Source organism: Malus sylvestris, chromosome 11 (genome assembly GCF_916048215.2).
Source record: "Malus sylvestris chromosome 11, drMalSylv7.2, whole genome shotgun sequence".
Taxonomy (NCBI): domain Eukaryota; kingdom Viridiplantae; phylum Streptophyta; class Magnoliopsida; order Rosales; family Rosaceae; genus Malus; species Malus sylvestris.
The window spans coordinates 3,394,628-3,413,408 of NC_062270.1; the positions used below are offsets into that span (position 1 = coordinate 3,394,628).

Consider the following 18,781-nt stretch of genomic DNA (forward strand, 5'->3'; position numbering starts at 1 on the left):
CAAATTTTTAAACCAAATTTACAAATCAAATGATGTGTCACCGATAGGAAATAAATATGTTAATTGACACTTAACTAATATGAGTTAATTACTAACTAAGCAGGTGTGAGCAAAGTGTCCTTAGAAGTAGAGAAAGAGAAGGTGGAGGCGATCAGAAATGGAGTTGATGCCGTTTGTTTGGCCAAGTCGTTGAAGAACAAGCTTGGCTTCACCACCGTAGTAAGTGTTGAAGAAGTAAAAAATGGGGAAGAGAAGCCAGCTGAGCCAATTCAGTTGGCGTCAAGCTATATTCACTATCCACATTATCCAGCTGTGCAGTACTACTATGATGGATTAGGCACATTTACATAAAGTTAGGCTAAAGTATATAAAATTACCTTAATTATTTGGTCAGTCACAGTTTCATATTCCATCTTTAAAATATTTCAATGTCATACCTCATCTTACGAATTTGTTACAATTTCATACCTTCCGTCAATTTGTCTGTCAATTCTTCCGTTAAATAGTGATGTGACTTGAGACAAGACCCACTCTCTATTAAAAAATTAATTAAATATTAAAAACTAAAAAAATAAAATCATTTTTTTTTACCCACCCTTATCCCCTTCCCCAACCCAAAACCAAAACCACCCCAAACCCAGATTCCACCCGTGCCAACATCTCCCCCCACCCCACCTTCCTCGGCCACTCATCCCACTCCCCCACTCTTCTCCTCTCCCCAAAAACAAACAAATTTTGAAACAAAAAAACCCAAATTTTTTTTTGCAGGTGATCGATTACGCCAATTCCGTCTATTCTCTCCCCACTCTTCTCTTCTCTTCTCTTATGGCCGATTCTGCCGTTGTTCCCCCCCCCCCCCCCGACGCCCCCACGGCTCGTCAACGTCGCTCCCTGCCTCCTTTCCCGAACCCTAAACCAAAACCCAAAAAAATCCAATCGAACCCGCTCTCATTCGACCCCATAACCCAAGCACAGCTACCTCTCGTCCCTTGAGCCAAAACCCACAACCCCTTGAGCAAAGTCGAGAGTGGGTCCCATCTCAAGCCACATCACTATTTAACAGAAAAATTGACAGACAAACTAACGGAAGGTATGAAATTGTAACAAATTCATAAGATGAGATATCACATTGAAATGTTTTAAAGATGGGATATGAAACTGTGACTAGCCCAATAGTTGAGGTAGTTTTATGTAATTTACCCTTAAAGTTATTTTATTCTAGATTCTCATTGTAGCAAATAGCCAACCCAAGTATAAGCACTTTTACCTAAGCATATATATACTTAAATACTTTGAATCTTTTTTTATATATAAATGAGAATGATGAAGGATCAGGCGAGTTGAACTACAAAAGTAGCATTATTCTCAAGGTTCTAAAAGATGCTACCCGCTAGTTGGACGGCGAGCTGGGGTCTAGCGCCTAAGCGGCTAGAAGGACGCTTAGGCAGGCTAGGTGGATTTAGATAATTTTTTATATATTATTTATTTTATTTACATAATTTGATGGTCTGAGGAAAAAAAGAATATTATCCAAATAATTCATATAACATTTATATATATATATATATATATATATATATATATTATGTAAATCTCAAACTTTTGAAAAGACAAAAAGCCCAAGTTGTGGGTGGTTTCAATATTCAACACCGTGTGCTATCCCATCTCTTTCACATTCCCAAAGGTGGAGTCCCAGATAATCATACCTTTTGACTCCTTGAAAATTGAAAAGCCCATTTCTATTATACCTTTTCATTTCTTCTTCTTCCTTTTTCGTTTCGTCTTCTTCCTTAGCCCTTTAAGAGCCCTTCCAGATCCTTGAATCAGTGAATCTGCAGCTTTCACCATTTCAAATTAAATGTTAAATACCCTCTCTCTCTTCTCTCTCTCTCTCTCTCTCTCTCTCTCTCATTTGTTCATAGACGGCAAGCTACAGAAGTTGTTATGTACAACAACGAAAGTTTCAGATTTGTTGCGAGAGTTGCAGCAAGTTTAGGATTTGTAGCCGCCTAGACTGCTGCCTAGCGCCGCTGGACCACCTAGCAAGTGCCTAGGCGGGCGCCTAAATCTTCCCCGCCTAAAGTAAACTCTTTGGCCTAAATCGAGTCGGGGCTCTGCCTAGGCCGATTTTTAGAACACTGCTTATTCTTTAATACGGACAAAGTGGTCAAAAAGAACCAAAACCCAGGAATTAGCCATCAACTATAGAAGTAGACTACTTCCTTTCTGCTCGTAGCGATTTGAAATTACTAACTTCCAAATAGAAAAAGGCTTTTTATATTAGCATCCCATAAAATGTTGAATGCACCCCACATTAAAATTTAATATTAATAACTTATTTACTCTATTATGCAATGACAATTTTGAGCTTATTAGGTTTGTAAAAAATAATAAAAAAATTTATAAATACATCTCAAATCACTTTTAACGTATTATTTATCTACTTCAACTATCAAAATCCCTATCATCCTCCATTGTTGAATAAAACCCCTAAGTAATGAAACTACAAATATGTTGATTGAGAAAAAATATTTTTGACAAATGGAACATGAAATCGGTGTTTCGAAAGCTTTGAAATCATTATTATTGTTATTGAAAAACGTTCAAATGAACCTAAACATTTTTTCAAATCATTCAATTTGAAATCATTCGGCAAACTAACGTTCAGATGGTTTGAAATTATTTGGCAAAATTAAAAATGAATGTTATAAGATTTGAGATATGTGGGGTGTATAAAAAATGTAAGGTGTGTGTAGAAAATGTAAGGTGTATATTAAGAATGTGGGGTTTGAGGGTATTATGGAGAAGGAAGTGGGGAGTATTAAGATAATTTTTAATTAAAAAAAGTAAATGTGAGGTTTATTCAATGAGGTGCTCATATAATAAGCCTAGAAAAAACCTATGTCCCCCATCTCCAAAATTTAATTTAAATAAAAATAAAGAGATGAAATTGGGGAGACGAAGTCAAGACCCACAAAATAAGACAAAACTGAAAAGAAAAAAAGAAAAAAGATTGGTTTAATTTGTTTTGTTACATAATTGCATACATGTCAATACAACATTTTGATATCAAGCTCTTTGAAACTAGATAGAAATGTTAAAAGACTTTTTATAAGTGAACTCTTTTCTAAAACTCTAAAACACGGAGGGATTGGTTTGGTATAATTCTTTCTTGTTTCGACTGCGAACATGTACAATGATAAAGTCATATTTTCTTATCAATTGGGGAAATCAAAGAAGAGCGGTTAGGAAAATTTTGTGCATCGCTTATCAATATCGGTACTGTTCAATTTTCACCGGCCTCGCCAATTGTTAGTGCAAATATTTAAGTTCCTCTGACCAAGGTATAAAATATCGATGATATTGGAAATATCGGTAGTCCAAAAATACGGAAATATCGATAGAAATATCAGAATATTATCGATATCGATAAAAATTGAATAAAAACTACGGAAATTGTAAGAAAAACTTGGAAATTTTTATTGAAACTTTGCAGGATGTTTATTTAGTCAATTATATATTAGTTTATCACAAAAAATTGGAAGGAAATGCATTGCATGATGGATTTAACTGATTTAAGTTGATTATATAGCGAGCTGGCAAACATTGTGAGTGTAGAAAATATGTAGTAATTAATGAAAGAAGTTTAAACGCACCATAATCATTTATATATAATGAATCTACGTGGAGCAACAATAAAATAATAATTACACAAATGTAACAAATCTGGAACTTTCGATGTCGTACGTAGCAGCAAAACCTCGACGATCCTCTGCAGCTTGCCGTCTGTGAATAAATGAGAGAGAAATAAGGTATTTAACATTTAATTTGGAGTGGCGTGAGCTGCAGATCTATTTATTCAATTTGAAGCTCTGAAATGGCTCTGGAATGGATTTCAAATGGCTCTGAAAGGGCTAAGGGAAGAAGAAGAAACGAAAAGGTGTAATAGAGGGTTTTCAATTTTCGAAGGGTCAAAAAATGTGTGATGATCTGATACTCCACCTCTGAGAATGTGAAAGAATACCACGCGTGGCGCACAGTTTTGAATCTTGATGAAACCACCATTATTTTTGTCTTGTCAAAAATTGTACAAGTTGTAAAAGTTGTCAGGGTTTTGAATTATTTGGATGCTCTTTTTTTCTCACACACCACCCACCACACACACACAAAGAGTCAGAGACTCTCACATCACACGCCACCACACATGCACACAGAGACCTCAGTCTCTCTCACTTGATCCTTCTCTCTTCTCCATTCTCCCTTCTCTCTCTCACACACACACACACAGATCTCTCGATCCTTCTCTCTTCTCCCTTCTCCCACACACACGCACAGAGACCTCAGTCTCTTGATCCTTCTCCCACATGGCCTTCTGCTCCTCCCTCGCCTTCCTCCTCGTCCGCGTCTTCCGCCTCGTCGGCGCCGTCTCCATCTTCCGTGACCTCTACGCCCTTCGTAGTACTCCGTCAACAACATCATCATCACCATCTAAACCTCGTCTTTCTTTCCCTTTCTCTCAGTGCAGCTAGGACAGTGGAACCCAGGAACTCTCCGGCGAGGCCGTGAGTGTCGAGGAACTTTCCGAACACCTCCAACCGTTTCACGGCAAACGCAAGTTATAAAAACATTCCTCTCGTCTTGTATTTCATTTTGATACCTAGATCGGAGTCTAGGGTGCTCTTTTACAGTCGGCCGGAGTTGTAGAAGCTCTGGCGTTCTTCTCCGATTCGCACTAGCCTAAAATATCGCGATATTTGGACAATATTTCAGTGGATACGTGTGAAATATCGATGTCTCACAAAAACGATATTATCGGCGAAATATCACCGATAATATCGAAATTTCAGACATTGCCTCCAACAAGCAATTATCCAATTTATGTTTGTGAAATAGGACACCAACTTTGCTTGCCACCAATAAGTCAAAATTTGGAGGGTGCGACCTACAAGAAAACAGTGCTACAATCAAATTTAGTTTATAAAGGTAAAAGAGTCTCATAAAAGAGAAATCTTGCAAGGGTTTACAATAGATTGGATTACTCCCCATTTGTCAATTAATTTTATGGTGAAATCTCATCTTTCTTCATGTTGGGTCAGATTGACCCATATGTGAAGAGTCCCATAATGCCAATTGATGTCTTATCATTTTCCTCCGTTGTTTGTGAGCTTAAGTGACCTTATGTGAGCATTGAAGTCCAAAGTGGCATTTATCTCTCTTTCTCTCCCGTCTTGTTGTATATCCTATTTCGTCCATATATTTGTCCTTTAATTCTAGAAAAAATTAAAATTGAAAATTAAAGCAAGATAAACGTCAAATGGATGGAGTAGGATTCTCTCTCCTCTTTTTTTTCCTCTCCTTCCCTCCTCTTCTATTTGAACGGTTACGGTTAAACTACGTCAACATCTTATGTTAATTTTTTGTAAAAAGAGAAAGACAAAATAAAAAATGTATGAGGAAAGAAGGGAAAGAAATGAAAAAAAAAAAGGAAGGAAGATAATCATAATCCCAAATAAGCCCTTACATTTTTGTTTTGTTCAATTTATACTTTCGTCTCGCATTTGCAAGATCCATGACAACCAACAATTTCCCAAAAAATAAATAAATAAATAAAACTTTGACTTTTTCAACGTGCCCTTATAATATCGGTTGCATAAAAAAAAATTAAATAATTAAATGGGAAGTTTAGTTTACTTTGTGTCAATGTACTCATTATCATTTAGTACGGATTAATTATCCTCTCATATCCTACGGAACTAGTACAAAACAGATAAAGCCCCAATAAATAAGGATGTGTTCTAGATATTTTGGGTCTTCCCCTCATTTAAGTGACAAAGACTAAACGGGTGGATCAAATTAACATTGCATGCAAATGCACGGTTGATCAATTGTACCAATAGCCAATTAGACTCCACCATGTTTTTACCAGGATAGACACACACCATCAACACTCACATAGATGATAATGTATTTATCCTCTATCTTTAACACAAAATTAAAAATTATAAAACTGAAAATTACAAGTAAAATAGGTATCAAACGGGTCTTTAAATTTTGCTCACACATGACAGTATTTTTTTTCGCATTAGCAAGATCTATGATAACAACGGGCTTAGACTTTTTTCGATTCTACCCTCATAATATCCCTTTGTAAAAATTAAATGGAAAGTTTAGTTTGCTTTGTATTAAACCCATGTACACATATTCATTATCATTCAAGTAATTAAAAGCGTTTACTTGCATTCAAAATGCTTTAAGACTCAAAGTTTTGATCGATAAATTTTATCTATTAATTATCTCTGATATCCTATGGAACTAAAACGAAACACGCAAAGCTCAAACACCTTGGATGTCACATCCCGGCCTGGGGCGAATCACTTCCCGGGCCCGCTTCATCACCGTTAGGGGTGGGTTCAAAAAACCGAAAACCGAAAAAAACCGAAAACCAAACCGAACCGAAACCGAAAAAACCGAACCGAACCGAATTCTTTTGGTTCGGTTCGGTTTTAGTGATCTAGAAACCGAACCAAACCGAATTAATTAAATTAATTTTTTTATTTAATTATTTGTTTTGGGTATTATTTTCTAAACCCAATTTGTAAGTTAAAATGTGCTAAACTCAATGTGTTGCCAAACTTTAAGCTCAAAATATTAAAAAAATGCCTATAAAAACTCTAAACCCTAACCTATTATTTCTCCCCCATATAAGGTTCCGGAACCAAACCTCCTCCTGAAGTACATACATCCATCTCCATAGCACTGTCTACTTCTGCCCCAACTTTCTTTTCCAAATCTACTCTCATATAACATGTAACAGAATCCATAGACATTTATTTCGGGTAGATTACTTGGGTAATTTGTGATGGAAAATAATCCAACACACACTAAATAAATCCACCCACACATTACTTTTACTAATTAAGTTGTCAACATGCAGTTACAAGCAAACAACCCTGATCTTTGAACAACATCATACAATTAAACTTTTCTAAGTCATTTGTACGATTTTTGTGTTGTGAGGTTGTTAGTTTGGACTTTGGAAGACTTGATTGATGATTTTAGTTCAACTTTAAATGTTTATTTTCTTTGTCTTTTATTCTAGTTAGAATGCTTATGTTATGATTGTGTTGGATATGTTAAAATTTAAAATTTCAATGTATTTCATTTTTTGAAAAAATAAAAAAACAAAAAACCGAAACCGAACCGGAAAAAACCGAACAGAAAAAAATCGAAAAAAAAATGAACCGAACCGAAATTTCGGTTTGGTTTCGGTTTTGGCAAAAAACCGAACCGATTTAAACCGAACCCACCCCTAATCACCGTAGCACGATATTGTCCGCTTTGGGCCTTGACCACGCCTTTACGGTTTTGTTTTTGGGAACTCACGAGCAACTTTCCAGTGAGTCACCCATCCTGGAAGTGCTCTGGCCTCCATCTCGCTTAACTTCAGAGTTCCTACGGAACTCGAAGCCAGTGAGCTCCCAAAAGGCCTAGTGCTAGGTAGGGATGAGAATGTACATTTAAGGATCACTCCCCTAGGCGATGTGGGATGTTACAATGGTATCACCCTGACCGGAGAGAGACGTGTTGGCCGTCACGTGAGCGTGACGTAGCCTTGTGCGCAAAGCAGAAGCAATAAAGAGTAAGGAAATATGAACAATTTAAAACCAAACAACTAGCAATCCTAGTTAAGAAAGGATGCTAGTGAGAGTCTAAGTGTATGAATACACTTTCAGAGCAATGAGAAAGTCTAGTTGTAGTCAAGTAGGACAATTACTAAGATACAACACCCGAAGGTGAATCCTACTTCTTCGAATTCTGTCAGAACACCGTGGGATTTCTCGTGGCCACCAAACTCTGCTATCTAAGACCTGGAGGGGCGAAAAAACAAAGTTGAATGGGTCAGTAAAAACATTCTTACACGAAAACCTTATTTTTCTTTGAATATACTAACCCCTCGCCGTAAAACAAGTATATAGATACTTTCCCAGAAAATAGAATACATAAATATATATATAACCAAATAAGCGATTCAGATAAGAATAATTTCATAGAAATATAACATGTTAGCCGGAACCCCTGTGGTAGTCTGTACGGCTGAATTCATAGCTCAAAAGTCAATCTAACCAGAGTCACTACAATGACCTATACGACAATATACTGCACAAGAGTCGGAACCAAATGCAAAGGTTTGTACGACGATAATGGGTGTAATATAATTATGCTCAATACTACTCTCACATAATAGTCGGGCTATAAATCGCTAGTCACCTACGAGTTGGAACCATAAATAAGGTCTGTACGACAAGACTGTACACCTAAATTGGATCCAATGTGAGCATATGGTGCGGGAGGTGACATAATAAATAGGCCTCTGTCATATCTCTGGCTAAAATCACAATCACCCTTCGTGCAGTTTTATGAGCTCAACAATATTCAATTACATATCACATCATCGACAATTCACATAACCAAACATAACTTACCTGAGCTTACCTGAGCCTCCACAGCACCATGCAACAATATGCATAATTATGATAATGCATATACTAAAATAAAATATAGGCATAGCATGGCATTTCAATCACATTTTCTTAAATACGTTTTTTGGGAAAAACGTCAAGTGTATATATATACACTACTGAAAATAACTGCCCACTCACAAATATGCAGCTGGGTCGCAACCCCCATGCCTAGCCTGGCTACGCTCGTCCTCCGGATAAGTCTCGCCTATAGAGGCAACAACTATATAAACGTCACTTTAATGCACATATACAAAACTATGTAATAACTCTTCATACATAGCTCATATTGGGTATATGAATATACCACAGTGACCTACACAATCTCAGGATCATCCCTAAATTTTTAGAATAAATTTTTGAGGCCTCACGCGTCGGCGAGTGCACGGCCCCCACGAGCGGCCAACCCTCACGGAATCCTAACTGCCGTTAGGAATATTCCATGGAATATTCCGTTAAAGCTAACGAAATCCTTCTAAACTAACTAATGGCGTGAGAATATTCTGTCAGACTTGACGGAATATTCCTTTATCTCCTACCTCCAGCTCCGGCAACCGTCACCACCGCCGGAAACTGGGCAATTTTTCAAACTCTTTAATCTTGCTCATTTCTTCACCATTTTTCATGCAATTTCCACCAAAATGAAGTTTAGGAGGTAAAGAATTGTGTTATACCTCTTTCACGCCTCAAATCACGTGAAATCAAGTCGAAGAAGTCCTCGAACTCCGACGACCTCTGCAAAACTCCGTTTTCGAGCTTCCCGTGACCCAAATCCTACCAACGATGCACTCCGAGCATCGTGAGGACCTCCTTGAGCTCACTGTGGTCCTAAAATTCACAAAAACTCAAGGGTTTAAAAGTTGATGAATAGTGCCCAAGTCGAAGGTTCATTTTCCAGGGTTTTCTGACGTCCAAAATTGTTCCAATTTATGCCAAAATAAACCAGAGGACTAGGAGATTACCTTTTGAGTCTTAGAATAGCTTGAAACCTCCACGAACTGGTTTGGTGTACTGTACACCCACGGCTCCCTTTCAAACTAGGGTTTCTCGAAGGTTTCCTTGCTGAAAATGGATACCACTCGACTCGTAAGAATCCTAGGAACACACTGGAGACCTCAGAACCTTCGATCCGTGTTGTTTTGGGTTTGTTTGTGTGTGTCCGTATGAGTTCGAAGGGAGAGAGAGTGTGTGTGTGAGTGAGTCTGAGAGAGAGAGCACGGGAAGGAGAGAGAGAAAGGGTAGGTGGGTGTGTGGTTCAAAAGTCACCAATCAAAACTAAGAGAACACTTAGTTCTAATTGGATCCAATAATAGAGGAATAGAACTAATAGGTCCACAACCTTAAGTCAAAACCACAACACTCCATAATAATTCTCAACGGCCAAGGGTATTTAGGTAATTTCACGCCGTTGATAATTAAATAATATACTTCTCTAGGACGGACTGTGACATTAGAAGTACCCAAGGTTTCTCTTTGAATTAAGGTACTTCTTTCTCAAAAACACAACAAAAAAACATAAATTAAGCCCCAACAAATAAAAATGTGTTCTATATTTTTTGGGTTTTCCACTCCATTAAGTGACAAAAACTAAGCGGTTGGCTCAAATTAAGATTACATTCAAGGTTTTGGTAAAAGATGTTTCATTGAGATTACATGCAAGGTTGATCGACCAGATTGGACGCCACCATAGTTTTTTTTTTTTATCTGAATTGTCTCACAGCGACACCATAAAATTTTTGCAATATTTAATCAAGTCTTGGTCGTCCACTTGAAATTAATTTATATTTTTTTCAAATTCCATATGAAATGTAGGACCGATGCCCCCAATAATTAAGTCAAATAGCACACCAACCTTATAGGTGACTTGCCAATTCAACATCTGTCTCTTGCACACCAAATGCATACCGCGTCTGACCCGGTCCAGTGTGAAAATCTTGGTTTTCAAGCAGATTCTTTGTATATATTAACGGTACTTTAAGATATACTCGTTTTCGTGGGGACACAGAAGTCAACAAGAAGTAATACTGTGTAAAAATTAAGCTCCTATAAATACCTTATCATTGGTTTTTAAGAGTCATCCAAGTAGCCCAAGTAGAAATCTAGAGTAAACAGTTCACAGATTCATAAGACTCATTTTCTGTTCCCGAACATGAAGGCAAGCTTTTTCATTTGTTCAGATATAACGTATATATTTAAGTATTCCATTTCTTTAGAGAAACGATTTTGTCAAACATGTTTTTTCGTCAAGGGAGTGTGTGTGAGAGAAAAGATTGTGCGAAATCACTCCGTGTTCTTTATTAATTTGAAATTTTCACCTTTGTTAAGCCAAATCAAACAGGCTTTTAACTATATATGATCTTTGTATATGCAGCAAAAGATAGTCATGAAGGTGCAGCTGACCTCCGAGAGATGCAGAACCAAGGCCTTGAAGATTGCTGCAGTTGCCAAAGGTATGCATCATTAAAATCAAGAAGCAATATGGTGACTATCCAAATGATCATTGATCATTCATATGAATTATTGAAAATTAATTAAATAATCAACTAATGATGAGTCACTGATTAAGCAGGTGTGAGCACGGTGTCCATACAAGTAGAGAAAGAGCATGTTGAGGTGATCGGAGACGAAGTTGATGCAGTTGACTTGGCTAAATCATTGAAGAAGAAGCTTGGCTTTGCCACCATAGTAAGTGTTGAAGAAGTGAAAAAACCGGAAGAAAAACCAGCTGAGCAGCCTGAGCCAATTCAATGGGCATCAAACTATATTCACTATCCACAGTATCCAGCTGTGCAGTACTACTATGATGGATCCTACAGATGGTAAATTCAGCAATTCAAAATTAAGTGAGTTTGACGACTCAGCAATTCGTGGCCCCTAGTTTGAATCGGCTGTTGGAAAATATTAGTGTTTATGTTTATTTTATTATTTAGATTTTTCTTGTTAGTTTAGAAATATGTACATATACATAAGTCAAAATAAACAAACAAGAGGGAGCCTTCACAAAGGTTGCTTAGGAGAAGTCTCAGCAGTCGGTAGAGCCCCAGAAAGAGAAGGCACTGGAGGGGGATCATTCGGAGCCTCAGTACTGGACAGAACCCTAGAAGGAGGAGGCATCAGAGGTTGATCATTTGGAGCTTCATTACGCGGTACAGCCCCAGAAGATGAAGGCAATAAATGCCTTTGGAACAAACCCACAAATCTCTGATGATCAAGTAAAACCTGACCATCAGACTCCTTCATCTGGTCAAGCTTCCTCTTCATGTTTGTAGCATAGTCATGAGCGAGCCGGTGCAACTGTTTATTCTCATGCTTGAGCCCTCTAATCTCCTGTTTGAGACTCATCACTTCAGCCGCCAATGATTCAACTTGGCGGGTTCGAGCAAATAGGCGTTGGGCCATATTAGACACAGAACCTGCACACTGAACACTGAGAGCCAACGAATCCTTAACAGCTAACTCATCAGACCGTTTGGAAAGTAGTCTGTTATCTTTGGGAGTGAGAAGGTTCCTGGCCACCACCGCAGCGGTCATATCATTCTTCATTACGGAATCCCCAACGGTAAGAGGACCAGTAGGGGAGACGAAGGATGGGCGCCATATGTTGTCTGGAGAAGGCGGGGCTGCCTCTTCAACAAGGTTCAAGTCAAAACGACGGTCGGAGGGGCCAGACATTTTCAAAGGTGTTGAAGAGAGAAGAGGTCGGATAAATCAAGATCTTAGAAGTGCAAGAATGGAGCTTCTACTGGTGGATTTCAAGTGTTCTTTAGAACTTAATGCCAGCCCCTATAAAAATCTGCACTCGACGGAGCTTCAGAAATCGAAGAGGCGTTTGCTTTCTCAAAAGCTGGGCTGCTCAGAGACCACGAGGGTTGATCTCAGAAATCGAAGAGGCGTTTGCTTTCTCAAAAGCTGGGCTGCTCGAAGACCACGAAGGCCAATCTCAGAAATCGAAGAGGCGCTCGCTTTCTCAAAAGTTGGGCTGCTCAGAGACCACGAGGGCCGATCTCAGAAATCGAAGAGGCACCTACTTTTCCAGCCTTGTCAGCACCTATCACACGCACACTCAGCTTTGCGGAAATTATGGGCATTCTGTCAAAGACTTCTGGTGAAGTAGAAAGCACATGAATCTTACTGCTCAATCACCCACTTCCCACACGCAACAATAGCTCATGGGTACCACATATAACTTTGCCAAAGTTCTCTGCCAAAGTTGAGCACGTGAAGCTTGCAGCTCCTACTACATCGCTCTAACCAAGAAGGGTAAAAGAATAGCAAAGAAACAGTACTAACAAAGTTTAGACACATAAATTTTGAAGGTCTAGCTACCATATTATTACCCACAAGGGTAAAGGAACAGTACCACTGCTGGATAATTGGAAAGTCCCTGTGTGTCAACCTCTGTGCTTCGTAGCAAGGTAGACTAGCAAACATGCCCAACCTTTACTCACATTCGAGAAAACTCCTAACAAGATTGCTTGCTCCAAAATCGAAGAGGCATCGTCCTCTGAATCTCGAGAGCCAGACTCCCAACATGACTACTTTCTCAAAAATCGAAGAGAGGGTAAAGGAACAGTACCATTGCTGGATAATTGGAAAGTCCCTGTGTGTCAACCTCTGTGCTTCGTGGCAAGGTAGACTAGCAAACATGCCCAACCTTTACTCACATTCGAGAAAACACTCCCAACAAGATTGCTTGCTCCAAAATCGAAGAGGCACCGCCCTCCGAATCTCGAGAGCCAGACTCCCAACATGATTACTTTCTCAAAATTCGAAGAGACACCGCTCTCCGAATCTCGAGAGCTAGACCCCCAGCATGATTGCTTTCTCAAAAATCGAAGAGGCATCATTCTCCGAATCTCGAGAGCCAGATCCTCGATAGGATTGCTTGTTCGAAAACCGAAGAGGCACCACTTTCCCAACTTCAAGAGCCGGATCTCCTTGGATAAAGCTTGTCTGTAATCCTCACACGCAACATCAGCTTTCCAGATACCACAGACCACTTTTTCAAAGTGCTCTGACAGAGTTAAAACATGTGAAGCTGGCAGCTCCCACTACCGTGCTATGACCAAGCAGGGTAAAGGAATAGCATTACTACTTGCTGTTAGGGAGACTCCTATATATGTCGACCTCCATCCCCAACGGACAGACAGACCTGCAAAAATGCTCAACCCTTCCTCATATCTGAGAGGGCACTCCCAACGAAGCCTTTCGAAATACTCAGCTTTCTTCCCCCCTGATAATACCTCTGCAAACAAGCTATACTAGAGCAAGAATATCCCATATCATCAGGGTTAAAAGCAAGAGTATCCCATATCATGCTTTTTCCCTGTCTTTTCCTTTGGCCTTGTTCTTACCTGCAAGACAAGGAGAAAGAGAGCAATCAGTCAGCACTTGGAATCAAGCTTCTAGCCAGGAACTGACTGCCTGGAACCCCTTACCTGATTACTTACCTGGTATTGCTCTCGAGTACTCATCTTCAACATCTTATGCTCCCAGGGAAGATACCGCATCTGCCTGAGGAACAAATAGGGCAAGTGAGAATGATACAAGGAAGCATGTGGAGACAAACGTAACAGCACACGTGCCGATACATCCATTACTCTGTCAAAAGCAAAAGTATCCCATATCAGCAGGGTCGAACATACTCTAGATTTGATGGACTTGTTTTGACCCTCAAATTCTTCAGTCGGCCTTATACTCTGGAGGAAACCAGAAAACCCTCCAGCTCAGTTCAAGAATAAGCCTGTGGAAAGTTACTTCTTCAAAAGCAAAAGTATCCCATATCATCTCTTCTCATTTTTCTTCTCTTTATCCTTCATGCTGCCTGCAAGATAAGGAGAATGTGAACAATCAGCCGGAGCTCTGATTGCTTACCTTGTCTGTCACATCTTTCAGCAGATCCCCTAGCTCGGCGACTTGGGGACTCCTACTACATGGTTTGTATCGCGCTTGACCAAGCCTGAAACTACAAGTAAGCTTCAAGTGAAATTGATACATTACCTTGTGCATCTCCACCAGTTAAAGATACCACCCCTGGATGGAGGAAGAGTACTTCCAGAGAAGATGTCACATCTACCTATGAGACAGATAAGGCAAGTCAAGACGATACCACACTCCGATACTTAGAAGTTTCGTGATTACGAGATCATTCTCCCACAATATTTCCTAATGTCATTTGTACTAGATCATTCACTTGTACTCACTAAAGGAGAGCTTGAACCTATGTACTTGTGTAAACCCTTCACAATTAATGAGAACTCCTTTATTCCGTGAACGTAGCCAATCTGGGTGAATCACGTACATCTTGTGTTTGCTTTCCTATCTCTATCCATTTATATACTTATCCACACTAATGACCGGAGCAATCTAGCGAAGATCACAAAAAGCGACCGTTTTCGCTACCTAGGATCTATCTTGCAAGAGAGCGGAGAATTAGATGGAGATCTCAACCATAGAATACAAGCTGGATGGATGAAGTGTAAGAGTGCATCCGGAGTGTTGTGTGACCGTCGTATGCCACTGAAGCTCAAGGGAAAATTTTATAGGACGGCAATAAGGCCAACGATGTTGTATGGCACAGAATGTTAGGCGGTGAAGCATCAACACGTACACAAAATGGGTGTAGCGGGGATGAGGATGCTTCGTGGGATGTGTGGGCACACGAGAAAGGATAAGATTGGGAATGAGGATATCCGAGGTAAAGTAGGAGTAGCCGAAATTGAAGGAAAGATGAGAGAAAATCGGTTCCGGTGATTTGGACATGTGCAAAGAAGGCCTACTGACGCTCCGATTCGAAGATGTGACTACGGGACAGAGGTTCAGGGCCGAAGGGGTAGAGGAAGACCTAGGAAAACTTTGGAAGAGACTCTAAGAAAAGACTTAGAGTACTTGGATCTAACGGAGGACATGACACAAAACCGAGCGCAATGGCGTTCTAGGATTCATATAGCCGACCCCACTTAGTGGGAAAAGGCTTTGTTGTTGTTGTTGTTGTTGTCTTGTTAGTTTAGAAATTGGGTATAGTCCATCCGAATTAGGGTTTCTTAAGTTTAGTTCTCTATAAATATTATTTGTAATTTAGTTTGAGAAACAAATAATTCACAATGTAACCTCTTAGAGTTTTGTAGTCGTTTCGGTATTCTCGTTTGTTTAATAATATTCTTATTATTGTGTAGTTTTGTAGTCTTCCTCCTGCAACAGACCTCAAGAATCATGTTGTACACATTTGTTTTTTACCGCAGGCCCTCTCAGTGCCAGTGGTTAAATAACTGTTGTGGAAAGTGTAGTTTCTTGTAATTTTGCTCTCTTATGTGATTCTTATCTAAATTTTGTTGATTACAGTTTATGCGTTACTTTTAATTAAGGTTACCGTTACCCATATATCTTTGTTAAATATTGTTAGTGTAAAATTGGCAATTTCTAACAAAATGTCTAAGTCTGTAACGTTTTAAACTAGAGGTGTGCTATCCACACACCCCAAATTACTTCTCACACACCCTTTGTTAATTTATGTTCGTTGATTTTCTTCAATTCATCCGATCCAACGGTCGAAAATTAGAAGGGTGTGTGAGAAGTAAAATAGGGTGTGTGAATATCACACCCCTTTAAACTAGTGTATGTTTTTTGTTGTAATATTTAAATCCAAATTTGTCTTTAGTGCTCTCGAACTCACAAAATGTCAAGCGCTTTATAGACATTCACTCGAATAAGTTCAACATGCATATGCATTCATATAGTCTAAGTTTGTGTTCAATGGACTATTTAGTTTTGGGCTTTACACATTAATTAGTTTGTTTAACTAAGATTTTATTTATATGAAAACTAATGAAAATGATTTGAAAACTTTGAGTTTTAACGATAAGGACAAAATAAAGGATAAAATGAATAGTACTAGGATTGACTTTTTAGGATAAAAATATAATTTTTTCGTTAAAATAAATAGTACTGTGAGCTTTTCGTTAAGAGGTCGCACTTGGTGCGATGGCAAGTGCCTTCGCCCATGAGCGGTAGGTCTCGGGTTCGAGACTTGGGAGCAACCTCTCCATAAAATGGGGGTAAGGCTAGCCGACATTCACCTCTCCCAGACCCTGCGTAAAGCGGGAGCCTTGTGCACTGGGTACGACATTTATCTTAATTAAAAGCCCATGTCATTTTAATTAGCCGCATACCCTAGTCCTAGGTTAGTACATAATGATCTGCACATTTCATAAATATTAGATCAGTTTGTATCCATCAGGGAATTGACAGCAGCAGGATCTCATTGTTGTAGCTTTAGCTAGGTTACCAAAAGAATGTCACTATTAGAACAGTAATTCTTGCAAGGGAAAGTGCTATTTCAATGGGAGGCAGACATATTCCTTCCTATTTGTGCTGTTACGGTTAAATCACGTCAACATTTTATATTCTTATTATTTTTTGTCTTATTATCTCTATTAAAAAATCAATATAAAATATTGATGTGACTTAACCGTAATCGCACAAATAGAAGAAGATGAGAAGAGTATGATAACAGGAGGACAGACAATCTGTCTTCATTTCAATGAACGAATTGAGGGCATTACTTTGGTGCTGAAAGACAGAATGATATGGTAATCAATGCCTTGTCCCGTAATATGTCAGCATTACATATGCGGAGCAGTTCAAGCTTATCCAGTGGGATTTCAGTTTCATAATGGTGCTTCTAGTTTGGATTCCTCTTATACTTATTCTTCTAGTACTGGTGGTAGAATTACAGTATTTCTCCAATGTCTAATATTCCTCCTCAACCTCCTATATACCCCAAGTCTCAGAATAATGGCTCATTTTCTATTCCATGCCACATCTACCAATGGGTTTGGTTCTGGTTTTGTTGGAAATATGGATCCTTTCTCCGAGAGTTCATTTGGACAAATGAAGGTCAAAAAAGGTCAACAGAGATTTTAAAATGGAGGTCAACAAAGAGGGAATGATAATTTCAAGTCTAACTACAAGGGTAGAGGTTCCAATATTTCAGGCAGAGTAATGGTTAGTCTGGAAATACTATTTCAAGGACTCCTTAGGCCATCTCCAACCGAATGGTCCAGAGGGCCAGAGGGCCGAAAATATCCTGAAAACCGTCTCCAACCGAGGGATAGGCCAGATGGTTCTGGAATCTGGGAGGGCCCTACAGAATCAGGGAGGGCTGGAGGGCTGGCCAATTTTTTTTTTGAAGTGTTGGATTTCCTGTCGGTTAAAACCGACAGGAATAGTATAGAATATAATGAATTAAGGCTGACGGCAACTGGGATATTTATTAATTAGTATTAGTGTCGGTAACTCCGCCATGTAAGTTTATCTTACATTGCTGGTCCCAAGCCCGGATAAAGGAGGAGGGGGAGGGCGTCAAGTAGTCGACAGCCGGCACTCCATGATCACGTCGAATCCTTATGAAAATGAATCCAGAACGAAATCGCGCTAAAGCTAGGGCGTCACCCGTAAGTGGCGCGCTGTGTGGCCCGAGCACAATGATAAGTGAGCAAGGGTCGCTGTATCTCCATCGGCACCCGGATGCAGTGTTAAATGAGCAAGGGGGCTATAGAAACTTCTTTTCGAACGACTCCACTCAAAGTTGTTTGGGAGCATATGCTCCTATCAACTTTACACGGGACACACAAAAGAAGTACTTTTATCCTATTAGACGGGGAAGGGTGAATAAGCTAGGACAGAAGGGTAGAGTTCAAGAGAACAAAATGCGTTTAGGAACGTGGAATATAGGAACCTTGACGGGAAAATCTATGGAAGTAGTAGAAGTTATGGTGAGGAGAAGGATAAATATTATGTGCCTACAAGAAACTAAGTGGGTTGGGCGTAAGGCAAAGGATCTAGAAAACTCAGGGTTTAAACTATGGTATTCGGGCACAAATAGAACGAGAAACGGTGTTGGCATCATCGTGGACAAGACCTTGACACAAGATGTTGTAGATGTCAAGAGAGTAGGAGATAGAATCATGGCAATCAAGATTGTAATAGGACAAGAACTTATCAATGTGATTAGTGCGTACGCACCTCAAGTAGGGTTGGATACGAGTTCGAAGGAGAAATTTTGGGAAGACCTTGGAGACTTGGTGCAAGGAATTGCTCAGACGGAGAAGTTATTTATAGGAGGAGATTTAAATGGACACGTGGACAGGGAGACAGGCAACTATGGAGGTTTTCATGGTGGCCATGGTTTTGGGGAGAGAAACGAGGATGGGGAAGCTATCTTGGATTTTGCAATGGCATATGATCTCTTCTTAGCCAACACC

The 18,781-nt window shown here is 39.4% G+C and overlaps 1 protein-coding gene across 2 annotated transcripts; it reads left to right on the plus strand.

Annotated features, from left to right (window-relative positions):
• Positions 1-10,550: 10,550 nt before the first annotated feature.
• LOC126589843 (heavy metal-associated isoprenylated plant protein 47-like) lies at positions 10,551-15,693 on the plus strand. 2 transcript variants are annotated; one of them, XM_050255272.1, is made up of 3 exons: positions 10,551-10,674; positions 10,891-10,969; positions 11,089-15,693. In XM_050255272.1, the coding sequence occupies exons 1-3, from the start codon at positions 10,669-10,671 to the stop codon at positions 11,340-11,342; spliced, it is 339 nt and encodes a 112-aa protein (XP_050111229.1). In that variant the 5' UTR covers positions 10,551-10,668; the 3' UTR covers positions 11,343-15,693. The 2 variants fall into 2 exon arrangements, with proteins under 2 accessions (XP_050111229.1, XP_050111230.1); XM_050255273.1 differs by lacking the exon at positions 10,551-10,674 and having other exon boundaries at positions 10,885-10,969.
• Positions 15,694-18,781: the final 3,088 nt, after the last annotated feature.

Coding starts and splice junctions, on each gene's coding strand:
- LOC126589843 (XM_050255272.1), top strand. Junction 10,970..11,088: donor GATTGCTGCAGTTGCCAAAG/GTATGCATCATT, acceptor CTGATTAAGCAG/GTGTGAGCACGGTGTCCATA.